The sequence below is a fragment of the Cherax quadricarinatus genome, chromosome 17 (genome assembly GCF_038502225.1).
Source record: "Cherax quadricarinatus isolate ZL_2023a chromosome 17, ASM3850222v1, whole genome shotgun sequence".
NCBI classification, from domain to species: domain Eukaryota; kingdom Metazoa; phylum Arthropoda; class Malacostraca; order Decapoda; family Parastacidae; genus Cherax; species Cherax quadricarinatus.
In genome coordinates this window covers 22318753-22333808 of record NC_091308.1, presented here as the reverse complement: position 1 = coordinate 22333808, position 15056 = coordinate 22318753, and the positions used below count along the sequence as shown (strand labels likewise).

General features: G+C 42.6%; 1 protein-coding gene across 7 annotated transcripts in view; it reads right to left on the bottom strand.

Annotated features, from left to right (window-relative positions):
- Window positions 1–7721: 7721 nt before the first annotated feature.
- Window positions 7722–15056, bottom strand: part of LOC128686383 (thialysine N-epsilon-acetyltransferase) — a 122636-nt gene continuing 115301 nt past the window's right edge. For all 7 annotated transcript variants that reach the window (XM_070085855.1, XM_070085857.1, XM_070085856.1 and 4 more), the window contains one exon: window positions 7722–9229. In XM_070085855.1, coding sequence (XP_069941956.1) covers window positions 9062–9229 — 168 coding nt within the window. In that variant the 3' untranslated portion in view covers window positions 7722–9061. The remainder of the gene's footprint in view (window positions 9230–15056) is intronic.

Here is a 15056-nt window from a genome sequence, read left to right as displayed (position 1 = left end):
GTGGTCCCTAGTGCAGTGGTCCCTGGTGTAGTGGTCCCTAAGTAAGTGGTGTGGTGTAGTGGTCCCTAGCGTGGTAGTCCCTAGTGTAGTGGTCCCTGGTGTGGTGGTCCCTAGTGTGGTAATCCCTGGTGTAGTGGTCCCTGGTGTGGTGGTCCCTGGTGTAGTGGTCCCTCTTGTGGTGTTTCCTAGTATGGTGGTCCCTGGTGTGGTGGTCCCTGGTGTGGTGGTCCATGGTCTGGTGGTCCCTGCTGTGGTAGTCCCGGGTGTCGTGGTCCATGGTGTGATGGTCCATGGTGTGGGAGTCCATGATATGGTGGTCTCTGGTGTGGTAATTCCTGGTGTTGTCCCTGGTGTGGTATCCCCTGGTGTAGTGGTCCCTGGTGTAGTGATCCCTGGTGTGGTGGTCCCTAGTGTGGTAGTCCCTGGTATGGTAGTCCCTGGTGCAGTGGTCTCTGGTGTGGTGGTTCCTAGTGTGGTAGTCCCTGGTGTGGTGGTCCATGGTGTCGTGGTCCCTGGTGAGGTAGTCCCTGGTGTAGTGGTCCCTGGTGGGGTGGTCCCTAGTGTGGTAGTCCCTGGTGTGGTGGTCCATGGTGTGGCAGCCCATGGTATGGTGGTCTCTGGTGTGATAGTCCCTGGTGTAATGGTCCCTGGTGTGGTGGTCCCTAGTGTGGTAGTCCCTGGTGTAGTGGTCCCTGGTGTAGTGATCTCTAGTGTAGTGGTCCCTGATGGGGTGATCCCTGGTGTGGTGGTCCCTGGTGTAGTGGTCCCTCTTGTGGTGGTCCCTGGTGTGGTAGTCCCTGTTGTGGTAGTCCCTGCTGTGGTAGTTCCTGCTGTGGTGGTCCATGGTGTCGTGGTCCCTGGAGTGGTAGTCCCTGGTGTAGTGGTCCCTGGTGGGGTGGTCCCTAGTGTGGTAGTCCCTGGTGTGGTGATCCATGGTGTGATGGTCCATTGTGTGATGGTCCATGGTGTAGTAGTCCATGGTATGGTGGTCTCTGGTGTGGTAGTCCCTGGTGTGGTAGCCCCTGGTGTAGTGGTCCCTGGTGTAGTGGTCCCTGGTGTGGTGGTCCCTAGTGTGGTAGTCCCTGGTGTAGTGGTCCCTGGTGTGGTAGTCCCTAGTGTGGTAGTCCCTGGTATGGTAGTCCCTGGTGCAATGAACCCTGATGTGGTGATCCCTAGTGTGGTAGTCCCTAGTGTGGTGGTCCATGGCGTAGTAGTCCCTGGTGTAATGGTCCTTGGTGTGGTGATCCCTGTTGCAGTGGTATCTGATGGGGTGGTCCCTGGTATGATGGTCCCTGGTGGAGTGGTCCCTGGTGTGGTGGTCCCTAGTGTGGTAGTCCCTGGTGTAGTGGTCCTTGATGTAGTAGTCCTTGGTGTAGTGGTCCCTGGTGTGGTGATCCCTGGTGTAGTGGTCTCTGATGGGGTGGTCCCTAGTGTGGTGGTCCCTGGTGTAGTGGTCCCTCTTGTGGTGTTTCCTGCTATGGTGGTCCCTGGTGTGGTGGTCCATGGTGTGGTGGTCCCTGGTGTAGTAGTCCATGGTCTGGTGGTCCCTGGTGTAGTGGTCCCTCTTGTGGTGTTTCCTGGTGTGGTAGTCCCTGGTGTGGTGGCCCTGGTGTAGTGGTCCCTGGTGTGGTGGTCCCTCTTGTGGTGTTTCCTGGTGTGGTGGTCCTTGGTGTAGTGGTCCCTGGTGTAGTGGTCCCTGGTGTGGTGGTCCCTCTTGCGGTGTTTCCTGGCATGGTGGTCGCTGGTGTAGTGGTCCATGGTGTAGTGGTCCCTGGTGTGGTGGTCCATGTTCTGGTGTTCCCTGGTGTAGTGGTCCTTCTTTTGGTGTTTCCTGATGTGGTGGTCCCTGGTGTTTCCTGGTGTTGTGGTCCATGGTCTGGTGTTCCCTGGTGTAGTGGTCCCTCTTGTGGTGTTTCCTGGTGTGGTGGTCCCTGGTGTAGTAGTCCCTCTTGTGGTGTTTCCTGGTGTTGTGGTCCCTTGTGTGGTGGCCCCTGGTGTAGTGGTCTCTGGTACAGTGGTCCCTCTTGTGGTGTTTCCTGGTATGGGGGCCCCTGATGTGGTGGTCCATGGTGTAGTGGTCCCTGGTGTGGTGATCCCTGGTGTGGTGGTCCATGGTCTGGTTTTCCCTGGTGTAGCGGTCCCTCGTGGTGTTTTCTGGTGTGGTGGTCCCTGGTGTGGTGGTCCCTGGTGTAGTGGTCCCTGGTGTGGTCGTCCATGGTCTGGTGTTCCCTGGTGTAGTGGTTCCTCTTGTGGTGTTTCCTGGTGTGGTGATCCATGGTCTGGTGGTCCCTGGTGCAGTAGTCCCTCTTGTGGTGTTTCCTGGTGTTGTGGTCCCTTGTGTGGTGGCCCCTGGTGTAGTGGTCTCTGGTACAGTGGTCCCTCTTGTGGTGTTTCCTGGTATGGGGGCCCCTGATGTGGTGGTCCATGGTGTAGTGGTCCCTGGTGTGGTGATCCCTGGTGTGGTGGTCCATGGTCTGGTTTTCCCTGGTGTAGCGGTCCCTCGTGGTGTTTTCTGGTGTGGTGGTCCCTGGTGTGGTGGTCCCTGGTGTAGTGGTCCCTGGTGTGGTCGTCCATGGTCTGGTGTTCCCTGGTGTAGTGGTCCCTCTTGTGGTGTTTCCTGGTGTGGTGATCCATGGTCTGGTGGTCCCTTGTGTAGTAGTCTCTCTTGTGGTGTTTCCTGGTATGGTGGTCCCTGGTGTGGTGGTCCCTGGTGTGGTGGTTCATGGTCTGGTGTTCCCTGGTGTAGTGGTCCCTCTTGTGGTGTTTCCTGGTGTGGTGGTCCCTGGTGTAGTAGTCCCTCTTGTGGTGTTTCCTGGTGTGGTGGTCCCTGGTGTGGTGGTTCATGGTCTGGTGTTCCCTGGTGTAGTGGTCCCTCTTGTGGTGTTTCTTGGTGTGGTGGTCCATGGTCTGGTGGTCCCTTGTGTGGTAGTCTCTCTTGTGGTGTTTCCTGGTATGGTGGTCCCTGGTGTGGTGGTTCATGGTCTGGTGTTCCCTGGTGTAGTGGTCCCTCTTGTGGTGTTTCCTGGTGTGGTGGTCCCTGGTGTAGTAGTCCCTCTTGTGGTGTTTCCTGGTGTGGTGGTCCATGGTCTAGTGGTCCCTCTTGTGGCGTTTCCTGGTGTGTTGGTCTCTGGTGTGGTGGTCCCTGGTGTAGGGGTCCCTGGTGTAGTAGTCCCTCTTGTGGTGTTTTCTGGTGTGGTGGTACATGGTCTGGTGGTCCCTCTTCTGGTGTTTCCTGGTGTGGTGGTCTCTGGTGTGGTGGCCCCTGGTGTAGTGGTCCCTGGTGTGGTGGTCCATGGTCTGGTGGTCCCTGGTGTAATGGTCCCTCTTGTGGTGTTTCCTGGTGTGGTGGTCAATGGTCTAGTGGTGTTTCTTGTTGTGTTTCCTGGTGTGGTGGTCCATGGTCCAGTGGTCCCTCTTGTGGTGTTTCCTGGTGTGGTGATCCATTGTCTAGTGGTCCCTGTAGTGGTCCTTCTTGTGGTGTTTCCTGGTGTGGTGGTCCAAGGTGTGATGGTCCCTGGTGTGGTGGTCCCTGGTGTGGTGGTCCATGGTTTAGTGTTTCCTGGTGCTACTAGTGGTCCCTGGCTAGCTATCATACGACACGCAGCAGCTACCCTGAGAGCCACCAGTATTACGATATTCGTCTATCTGGACCAGATACTACACTATTTCTCAATATTCCTCAGCTCAGTGTAACTTTCTGACGCATTTGTCTCATCTGGCAATCTGGCACTAACGTATTTTCTCCTAGAATAATATATATATATATATATATATATATATATATATATATATATATATATATATATATATATATATATATATATATATATATATATATATATATGTATGTATTTACTTCATATCTTACCTCTCTGTTATTATTATTATTATTACTGATACATTCAGTGGAAGCAGGACTCTCGTAGGAGACAGTGCCTGGAATAACAGGAGACATTCAGGTTTGATCCAAGGACGAGGAAGGTAGTTTCCATTCCTTGGTCCAGGAACCTTTCACTGGAGCATCAAGAAATCCTTCATGGGGGGAAAAGACTGTGGAGGTTGAGGTGTATGAGTGAAGAGGTAGATGAAAGTGAAGACGTACATGAGAGTGAAGTATACATAGATAAGAGTGAAGTAGACGTAGATAAGAGTAAAGAGGTAGATGTGAAGGTAAACGTAATGAGTTTGAGCTAGATAAACAGCATGAGGTAAGAACGAGAGTAGAATACAGAGAAGGTAGAGAAGTAAAACGAGAATAACATAGTGGAGGAGTAGGAGACTAATGATAAAAGGCAGGCAGGCAGGCAGGCAGGCAGGCAGGCAGGCAGGCAGGCGGGCGGGCGGGCGGGCGGGCGGGCGGGCGGGCGGGCGGGCGGGCGGGCGGGCGGGCGGGCGGGCGGGCGGGCGGGCGGGCGGGCAGACGGGCGGGCGGGCGGGCGGGCGGGCGGGCGGGCGGGCGGGCGGGCGGGCGGGCGGGCGGGCGGGCGGGCAGGCGGGCAGGCGGGCAGGCGGGCAGGCGGGCAGGCGGGCAGGCGGGCAGGCGGGCAGGCAGGCAGGCAGGCAGGCAGGCGAGGTGAGAGCCTCATTACCACACACACTGCCACAGTATCACAAGACCATTAACACACACCTCACACAACATCCATCCTCTCACACCCAACACCACTATTATCCAACACAACTGGCAGGGAGGTTCATACATGTGGTACACTGTACAGTTGTGGCAGGGAGGTTCATACATGTGGTGGTACACTACAGTTTCGGCAGGGAGGTTCAAACATGTGGTACACTGTACAGTTTCGGCAGGGAGGTTCACACATGTGGTACACTGTACAGTTGTGGCAGGGAGGTTCATACATGTGGTGGTACACTGTACAGTTTCGGCAGGGAGGTTCACACATGTGGTACACTGTACAGTTGTGGCAGGGTCACACATGTGTTACACTGTACAGTTGTGGCAGGGAGGTTCACACATGTGGTACAGTGTACAGTTGTGGCAGGGTCACACATGTGTTACACTGTACAGTTGTGGCAGGGAGGTTCACACATGTGGTACACTGTACAGTTGTGGCAGGGTCACACATGTGTTACACTGTACAGTTGTGGCAGGGAGGTTCACACATGTGGTACACTGTACAGTTGTGGCAGGGTCACACATGTGTTACACTGTACAGTTGTGGCAGGGAGGTTCACACATGTGGTACACTGTACAGTTGTGGCAGGGAGGCTCACACATGTGGTACACTGTACAGTTGTGGCAGGGAGGTTCACACATGTGGTACACTGTACAGTTGTGGCAGGGTCACACATGTGTTACACTGTACAGTTGTGGCAGGGAGGTTCACACATGTGGTACACTGTACAGTTGTGGCAGGGAGGCTCACACATGTGGTACACTGTACAGTTGTGGCAGGGAGGTTCACACATGTTGTACACTGTATAGTTATGGCAGGGAGGGTCACACATGTGGTACATTGTACAATTGTGGCAGGGAGGTTCACACATGTGGTACACTGTACAGTTGTGAGTGGGAGGTTCACACATGTGGTACACTGTATAGTTATTGCAGGGAGGGTCACACATGTTGTACACTGTATAGTTGTTGCAGGGAGGTTCACACATGTGGTACACTGTATAGTTGTTGCAGGGAGGTTCACACATGTTGTACACTGTATAGTTGTAGCAGGGAGGTTCACACATGTTGTACACTGTATAGTTGTGGCAGGGAGGTTCTCTCTCTCTTACACACACACACATATAGTACATTACACAACAGTCGTGGCAGGGAGGGTTTCATAATTTAATGTGTTCTAACTCAGACTCAGACCAACGGTTCGAGAGCTGCTGAGAGAGTACTGAAAAATTGTTTGAGAAAGGAATACCTTGCAGAAAATTGGGAGATTATGAACAGTTCAGTGAGCTTGATAGTTGTAATAGTGTACAATACAGACAAGATGATGAATAAACCACATGTGCAACAACTTGGTATCTTTATTGAGGACTTAGTCAATTATCAGAACTTGTTGAGTCAAGTGTGACATGCAGCCTCACATAATAGGTAGAAATACCTAACAGTGCTGCACTGAACAGTAACTAAATGTATACTCACATAATGATACAGCTAATTACTGCTTGACTGAATGTATATAAACATAAATTAGCCACAGATCAAATTTTATATTGTTTACAAGCTTAAGAGAACTCCTGACCAGGAAAATTAACTTTCATTTATACAACATGCTAAATTCCTCCTGCAGGTGTTGCACATGTGTTGTATTCGTCAGTTGACTGAGCAGCTGAGTCTGTTCATTGTGCTTAACATCAATGTGTCCAGGAACCCAGAAAAAAAAAACTTCTTTGTGTTTACTACAAAATGCAACACAGCCAGATTTGTATACGAAGGCTGCAAGACAAGGGAATCAAATTTCTGGACAGCTTGCAGTGAACTTTAGGAATTGGAAACAACCAAAAATGATGAGGCAGACATGGCACAATGTGTATAACAGCTGTGAGAACTGCATATAACTCTGCTGTGAAAATACTGGCCAACTCTAGTAAATGTCCTTGGATTATTCTTTCTGGATAAACAGCTGCTTACCTAACACCATCTACAGATTTCAAATCATCGGTGTACATGGTTTCAGTATGAGAATAAGACTGAAAGTGTTCAAAAATGAGTGAGTGGAAAGACACGGAAAACACTCTCAGATCTGGGCTCTTGAAAATTTACCAAAACCTGAGATATTGTCCTAACTAAACCAAATGAACATCACATGCAGGGAGTCTTTAGATTCGATCCTAGGAAGAAGATGAGACCTAATTCCTCAGCTCAAGAATTAGTCACACTATATTCTATAGTGGAATATTCCAACCTCATGTTTAATTTGGTCATGTATTCTGCATTACACACAGTAATATCCCATGCACACAGAACTTATCATGGGTTCAACATATTAAAACAGGAATATTTTTTTTTTCAACAAATTAGCCATATCCCACCGAGGCAGGGTGACCTAAAGAGAAAAATAAAAGTTTCGCTTTTTAAATTTAGTAATGTATACAGAAGGGGTTACTAGCCCCTTGCTCCTGGCATTTTAGTTGCCTCTTACGACATGCATGGCTTACGGAGGAAGAATTCTGTTTCACTTCCCCCATGGAGAAGATAGGAATATATATATTCCAAAAACACCCTAGCGTGAATTGTGTGAGGATTCATTTGAAGGAGTGGTGGGGATATTTGCAGTTTTTTACTCCAGCATCAGTATGCCTCTGTAAACAGTGATGGAGTAAGTGATGAAAAAAGTGTTTCTTCTTCTTTTTTTGGGTCATCCTACCTCAGTGGAAGACAGCTGGTTTATTGAAAAAAAAAAAAGTTTTCTGTCACTGTGCTTTTAGCTGGCTGTAAATTGTCAGGGAAGAGTGATGGCCTAGTGAAATATGAGTAGGAAAGACCTCAGAGTTTATATTTACTAGGCTTTATTTTTTAATGAAATTTTAATTAAATATTCATTAATGTTTTATTATAATTTCTTTGTTAGTTTAAAGCTTATGTTATCTCCTTGTATCTTCCACTGTACTGCTATTTTTTGTTTCCTCAAACACATAGGCAATTGGACTTGCTTTGGTACTGTGTGTCTGGGATAGCTACACTACTTACTCATCTAGCTAATTAACTGACTAACAAATGATCCATTTACAAAGGTTAATCAAAAGCATTCAACTCAATCATTGATTTATTTATTTGCAACGTAACTCTACACACAAACACACACACAGGAAATAAGAATTCTATTAGTAGGCAGGAGAGGCATTGAGCCAACAAGATGATAAAGAATGATGAATCAGGGATCTTTCTGAGTCAAACTTTGTTACAATAAAGAGATGTTTCATGTATCTCTATCATTATTGCCGAGTTTATAATTTTGATCATTTAATGAGTGAAGTAAAACTAAGATGATTTCTTTATATATCAAACATGAATTTTCAGAAAATTTAGTGGACAATGCAGTCAAGTTGGGTAAATGGTTTGCAACATACAAATAGATACTTTTATTTATGGGGTTTATGGTATACTGTATGTATGTAGTAGCATGAAGAAAAACAAAAAAATATTTGGTATATAAATGGAGAAGTGGAACAGAATTCTTCCTCCATAAGCTATGCTTGTCATAAGAGCCGACTAAAATGCCGGGAGCAAAAGGCTAGTAACCCCTTCTGTATACATTACTAAATTTAAAGAGAGAAACTTTAGTTTTTTCTTTATAGGTCACCCTGCCTCAATGGGATATGGCCTGGTTGTTGAAAAAAAGCATGTATAGGTAATATACATGCATTTTATTATGTTTTTTTTTATTAACACATCGGCCGAGTCCCACCAAGGCAGGGTGGCCCGAAAAAGAAAAACTTTCATCACCATTCACTCCATCACTGTCTTGCCAGAGGGTGCTTTACACTGCAGTTTATAAAACTGCAACATTAACACCCCTCCTTCAGAGTGCAGACACTGTACTTCCCATCTCCAGGACTCAAGTCTGGCCTGCCAGTTTCCTGGAATCCCTTCATAAATGTTACTTTATGAATTATCATTTAAAATCTTTGAATCAATATTTCTTGGTTCTTCAATTCTACCTTGTAGATACAGAACTATATTATATAAACAAAATCTATATGTGCATTTTTGTACAGCTTATATACGGTATACATTCAATTAACAAATTAAACTAGTTGAGAAGCTTAGAATTTCTTCAATTTTTTAACTAATTACACCAGTGGTTAAGAAAATGCAATTAGTACATAATATTTCAACAATAATATTAGCACATTCAGATGGATGGCAATGTTGTGATTCAATGGGTAACTTGGACTGTAATGTCTATTCACTTACAGAAAGGCAGATCAGGAATGGGTATTTTTTTTTTTTTTTGAGTCAGCCTAATTTGGTAGAAAATGGTCAGTGTATTAAAACAAATTGTTAGAAGCCCAAAAGAGTGACCTAAGTCAGCATCTATAGTTTTTGGCAGAAATAAATTAATACTGTACAATATTGATTAGTCTTGCAGTATCACTCCTTAGCGTATTTCTTCATTACACTTTCTATCATCCTATAAAACTGATAACCTTTCTCTTGTGTCAAATTGGTTGCTCCTTTCAGCTTGTAGAATTCAATACTTGGAGTATTCCAGTTTAATACAGAAAGGCTACACCTGCATCCTCCAGCATCAATTCCAGCCTGGAATAAAAACATTATAAATTATGAAAAGTTAACTGTTATCAATAAAAATTTCCATAAAATTTATTAATTTCATACGTAAAAGTTTCCTAAATTACTACATATGGTATTATCTTTAAAAAACTGAAAAAAAAGACATTATGATTCCAAATATAACAAGAACTAATATGCTATTTAATACAGGTCAGCCATCACTAATCCAGCAATTAGTAATCTGGTTCCATCAGTAATCTGGCACTAATTTCGGCTAACATAAATTCAAATTTCTGGGGTCGCCACACCAACCTGCCACTACTAATTGGTGGTGCTACTTGCAGCATAAGTCATTCCAATTTCTTTTATTTCATTTATTTTTATAACCTGCTCACTTTTAACCCTAGCCATGGTTCCAACAAATAAAAGAAATGCTTCTTGTTGTGTAAAGCACATACACCATACAGTCCATAAAAGATAAGGTGGCCTTGAAGCCACTGTCGGTTGCCATCAGCTCAGCGCACTCAGATAAGCTGTGACCAATAAATTTGGGCCTACATATGAGAGAATAGATATGTGTGGTAAGTATGCACTATATGTATAAAAAAATCCTGCAGCACACAGTGCATAATGAGAAAAAAACTGTGACTGTGTTTATGATGTAAAACTGACTTTGCAGTGTATTTTTGTATGATTTTTATGGTTGTATTCTTGTTTTTTTGGTCTCATTTGACAGACTGGAAGATATATTACAAATAAATATGATTTTGATTGGGTTCACAACAGAAAGTACCTTGAAATTGAGCTCCAACTAGTGGAAATGTTCGATTTTCGCCAATGTTCAAGAGTATCCAACTGACCAGTCTAATACACAGTCAGGAATGGCTTGACATTATTTATACAATTATTACAATAATGCAGTAGTCTATATTGCGGTAAATCTTCTATTTTTTGTGTGAACAAAAATTCAAAATGGAAAGCAAGCATAATATCAGAGATGCCTTGAGACATGACTAATGAACAGAGAAAATATTATTTTAGTGCCAAGAATGTCTGCATTGTTTATTTTGGACCCTATTTTAACCCTTTGACTGTTTCAGTCATATATATGTCTTACCAGCCAGTGTTTCAGACGTATATATACTCAATTCTAGCGGCTTCAAATCAAGCAGGAGAAAGCTGGTAGGCCCACATGTGAGAGAATGGGTCTGTGTGGTCAGTGTGCACTGTATAAAAAAAACCTGCAGTATGCAGTGCATAATGAGAAAAAAAAAACTCAGACCATGTTTTTGGATTAAAACGCTGACTTTGAGGTGTATTTTCGTATAGTATTTATGGATGGTTGCATTCTCGTTTTCTTGGTCTCATTTGATAGAATGGAAAACATATTACAGAAAAAGAGATGATTTTTTATTACTTTCACGATGAAAACGACCTTGAAATTGTAATATATGAGGGGCCTAGAGACGTGACTAATGAACAGAGGATATGTTATTTTAGTACCAAGAATATCTGCATTGTTTATTCTGGACCCTATTTTGAAATTTGCATCTTTTTTAATTTGCGTGAAATTGGCCAAATTGCCAATTTCTGGCCACTTTATTGGGTAACTGAAATTGGTAAATAGGCGGCTTCTTGTATTCAATTGATAGAAAAAAATGGAGTTCTAAAGAAATAGCTATGAGTTTGGTCGACTGGAACAATGGAATTGGCAGTAAAATATGGCTCAAAGTCGGCAAAATTGCCGATGCGTAAATATATCGCCGAGATCGCTAACTTCGAGGGAGTGTAATTCCATAAGTTTTCGATTAAATTTTATACTTTTGGTGTCATTACCATCAGGAAAAGATTCTCTATTATTTCATAAGAAAAAAATAATTTTCTTTTTCCAGAAATTTTTCGACATAGAATGACAGTTTCAGAAAGGGGTTTACAACAGTCAAAGGGCTAAAATTGGCATCTCTTGAAATTTGTGTAAAATTGACCAAACTACCAATTTCTGACCACATTATTGGATACTTGAAATAGGTAAATGGGCAGTTTCTTATACTCAGTTGACAAAACTTAACGATAGAGCTCCATTCCTAAGACCACGTTGGTAAACAAATTCATCGCTAAGCGAGAAGCATACTATAATGGTAGTGGGCTTGTGTCAACCATCTTTGACATTGTTTTAATGTTACCTTTGCATCATTTATAACATTTCTGATACATTTTTAAATGTTTATACAGTAGTGTACTATATATTGTAATAAACAAAATAGAGGAAATCAGCTCTAATATACATTATTTAGGTATTCATACTGGTCAGAGAGCCTGTCATAAGTCCGAGGCATCAGTAAACAAGTACATCACTAAGTGAGGAGAGGCTGTACTAGTGAAATAGGTATGAGTCTGGTAGACTGGAACAATGGAATGGGCCAAAAATAAGGCATAAAATGGGTGAAGTCGCCGTTGCGTAAATATCGCTGTTGGGTTAAGTGTATTCTAATCTAACCACTTTGTAATCCGGCAAAATCACTAATCTTGCACCCTACAGGTCCAGATGGTGCCGGATTAGTGATAGTCAACCTGTATTATATTTTAGCCAAATTTGGGTTTATACTCACTTCAAAGCTTAACAGTTTAATAATATTCATTAAGCAATATCTTCCCCTTACATGATCATAACTTTACAAAATCAAAGACATGAAAAAAAAAAAAAGGAAAAGATTAGTGGCAACAAAACAAAAGATGGAGAGAGAACCAGAAGAAAGATAAGGGATGAAAGGACAAACAGAGGAGAAAGATAAAGGATGAAATAACAGAGAAGAAAGATAAGGGATGAAAGGACAAACAGAGGAGAAAGATAAGGGATGAAATAACAGAGAAGAAAGATAAGGGATGAAAGGACAAACAGAGGTGAAAGATAAGGGATGAAAGAACAGAGGAGAAAGATAAGGGATGAAAGAACAGAGGAGAAAGATAAGGAATGAGAGAAAGAACAGAGATGACAATGAGAAACATGAAAGGATAACTAGAGAAGAAAGATAAGGGATAATAGGAAGAGGGATGAAAAGAAGTGAAAGATAAGGGATGAATGGGAGAGCCGAGAAGAATAAGGGATGAATAGAACAGAGAAGAAAGATAAGGGATGAAAGAGAGAAACAAGGAAAAAAAGATAATGGCTGAAAAGAGCAGAGGAGAAAGATGCAAGATAAAAGGAAAAAGAGTAGAGAGAAAAAAAAGGGGGGTGACTGGAACAAAAAATGATGAAATGAAAAACTGAAAGGAAATTCATACGCTGAAAAGAACAGATGCGAAAGAAAACATAGGAGAAAAATTAGAGATAACAACAAACTAAAGAAAAAAGACATTTGATGAAAGGAATAATAGAAGTGAAAGATAGATGATGACAGGAAGGACTGAGGAGACAGAGTAATGAAAAAGTGAAAAATACAATCATAAAATTCACAAAATACGCAAATTCTGACAGGTTCATTAAGTGCTGCATGACAGCTGAGAATGCACATTGTAAGAAAAAGTGGCTGGTACACAAAGCAATGAGATGGTAGAACAAGAAATGAGCAGAATTTAGAAATTAAAGATATAAAAAATTTATCTCCGATCAAAAATAAATAACCGTACATACTTTCAGAAATGAGCACCGACAGAGTGACCATGGCAGGGCATAAAAACACAGGTTGAAGACCAAGATGTTGCTCAGATAAATAAGACAATTTATCAAGACCTATTAAAAGGCACATACAGTTACAACAATCTGAAAAGCCTCACATACCAGAGCAAGGCAGTCATCCACATGATGACCATGGTGACAGGTAAGTCAAATACGTACAGTACGTCCAATAAACAGGAGAGAACAGTCTCCCACCAGTACCAATGATGTGAGGACAGCCAAAAGCCCAGGTGTGATTTTAAAGTAAGCGTTCACATGCGTAGTGCTCCAAAAGTAGATCTACGTTTTTTTACATATTTTCAAGTATAACAAAAAAAAAATGTAGATCAAAGTTTTTTTTTACACATTTTCAAATGTAAAAAAAAAAAGAAGAAGATCTACGTTTTTTTACATACTTTCAAATGTTGAAAAAACGTAGATCTACGTTTAGCCAGTTTAAGGGTTAATGGCAAGCATGTATGAGATGAACACCTGACAATAGTCTGAAAAGGGCTAATGCTAGTGGACAACAGTTAGGCCCCAAACAACTGAACAGTCTGCAGGTTCAGCCATTAAAATCTAAAAATAACTAGAGGTCCAACAAAAGGCAATGAAAGCAACACTGAAATCAAAGTACAAGGGGATGAGAACAACCAAGGGACTGAATCACATGTAATGGAATGTGAAATTTAGAACTGATAGTAAATTTATACCTTTGATGAGTTTTGAGTCTTGCTACTCTTGGAGCCCAGCCATGGGCCAGGCTTGTTGAGAGACATGCTAACAAAGCAAGAATGATATCTAGGGGAAGGGTATACAACTCAGTCTCCATGCCTTCAGAGGCCTCCAAAATAATTTGAAGTGTGTACAGCAATGGCATCTGAATATGATGGAAAAACCCTGAAGAAACAGACTGTACAATGAAAACAGAGAAAGATGCTTAAAGAAGAAAAGAACAGATGTAAAACACTGGAATTTTCTAAGGCAGGAGTGAGAAATAAGAAACAGGTAGAACAGCAAAAAATAGGAATGAGAAAAAGGAATTCACTAGTGAATGCAAACAGCAAGAGGGCTGCAGTGAGAAGGGACAGCATCTGAGACAACTCTGTAGGTCATGAAGACTGGGAAACACTGCAACAAAGACAGTGGGTATGGAGACAATTCTATAAAAAAGGAACATGAGTCTCCACATAATGGATTTTAAGAGCGAAGGACTTCAAGGTTCCTAAATATAACCATAAACTCTGATTAAAGATAGCATCCAGCTTGGAGTGGTACTTTAGAGAGATTAGGAGAACACCTGATCTCAGTCACTGAACTCAAGACAAGACCAAAGTTGAGTGAGAGAGAAATAAGAGCTATTTGTTTTTCATTAAATATGAAACAAAATCAGGTGTAATCCAGGAAGAAAATAATCCTTAATAAAGGCTATGCGCTGTATCCATAACAAACAGTAATGAATCGAATAGTAAGTCACTGAATTTTGTAATTTCGCAATCATGGTATGGGATCTATAAAAGTAGAGTAGGCAGTGAGAATTGACAGAATGTCTGATTAAAAAGTCAGACAACATATTTTATGAAACTGAGAAACTGAAGCTGTATCATGTGGCCCAAGAGAAAGCTCCATCAACTGCTTGCTGCAAAGAGGCAGGCAACAGCTGAAAATTCATATTGGCATAAACTATGTGATAAAGTCATCCATATTCAGAGAAGACCAGTAAAGTCAAAAAGGAAAACTTGTGGCAAAAGGTACAAAGAGAACAGTCTCAATAAAAGCTTGTTCTGCATAATGTCATTAAACTCATACCTGTCAACATAATTCCTCTACATCTGTTGTAGTATAGCCACTGACAGCTGCAAGGATAAAAGTATAGCTCAGGACATAACCTATGAAGACCCTTTCTTGTCATTTTAACCCTTAAACAGTCCAAACAGATCGACGTTCAAATCCGTAGTGCTCCAAAAGTAGATCTACATTTTTTACATATTTTCAAATATAACAAAAAAAAATGTAGATAAAAGTTTTTTACACGTTTTCAAATGTAAAAAAAAAAGATCTACATTTTTTTACATACTTTCAAATGTTAAAAAAACATAGACCTACGTTTGGACAGTTTAAGGGTTAAGAGAAATAGCTGCTACTGATTCAGGCAAAAAAAAAAATTATATCCAGCAGAAAACTCTACAGAAATACAAG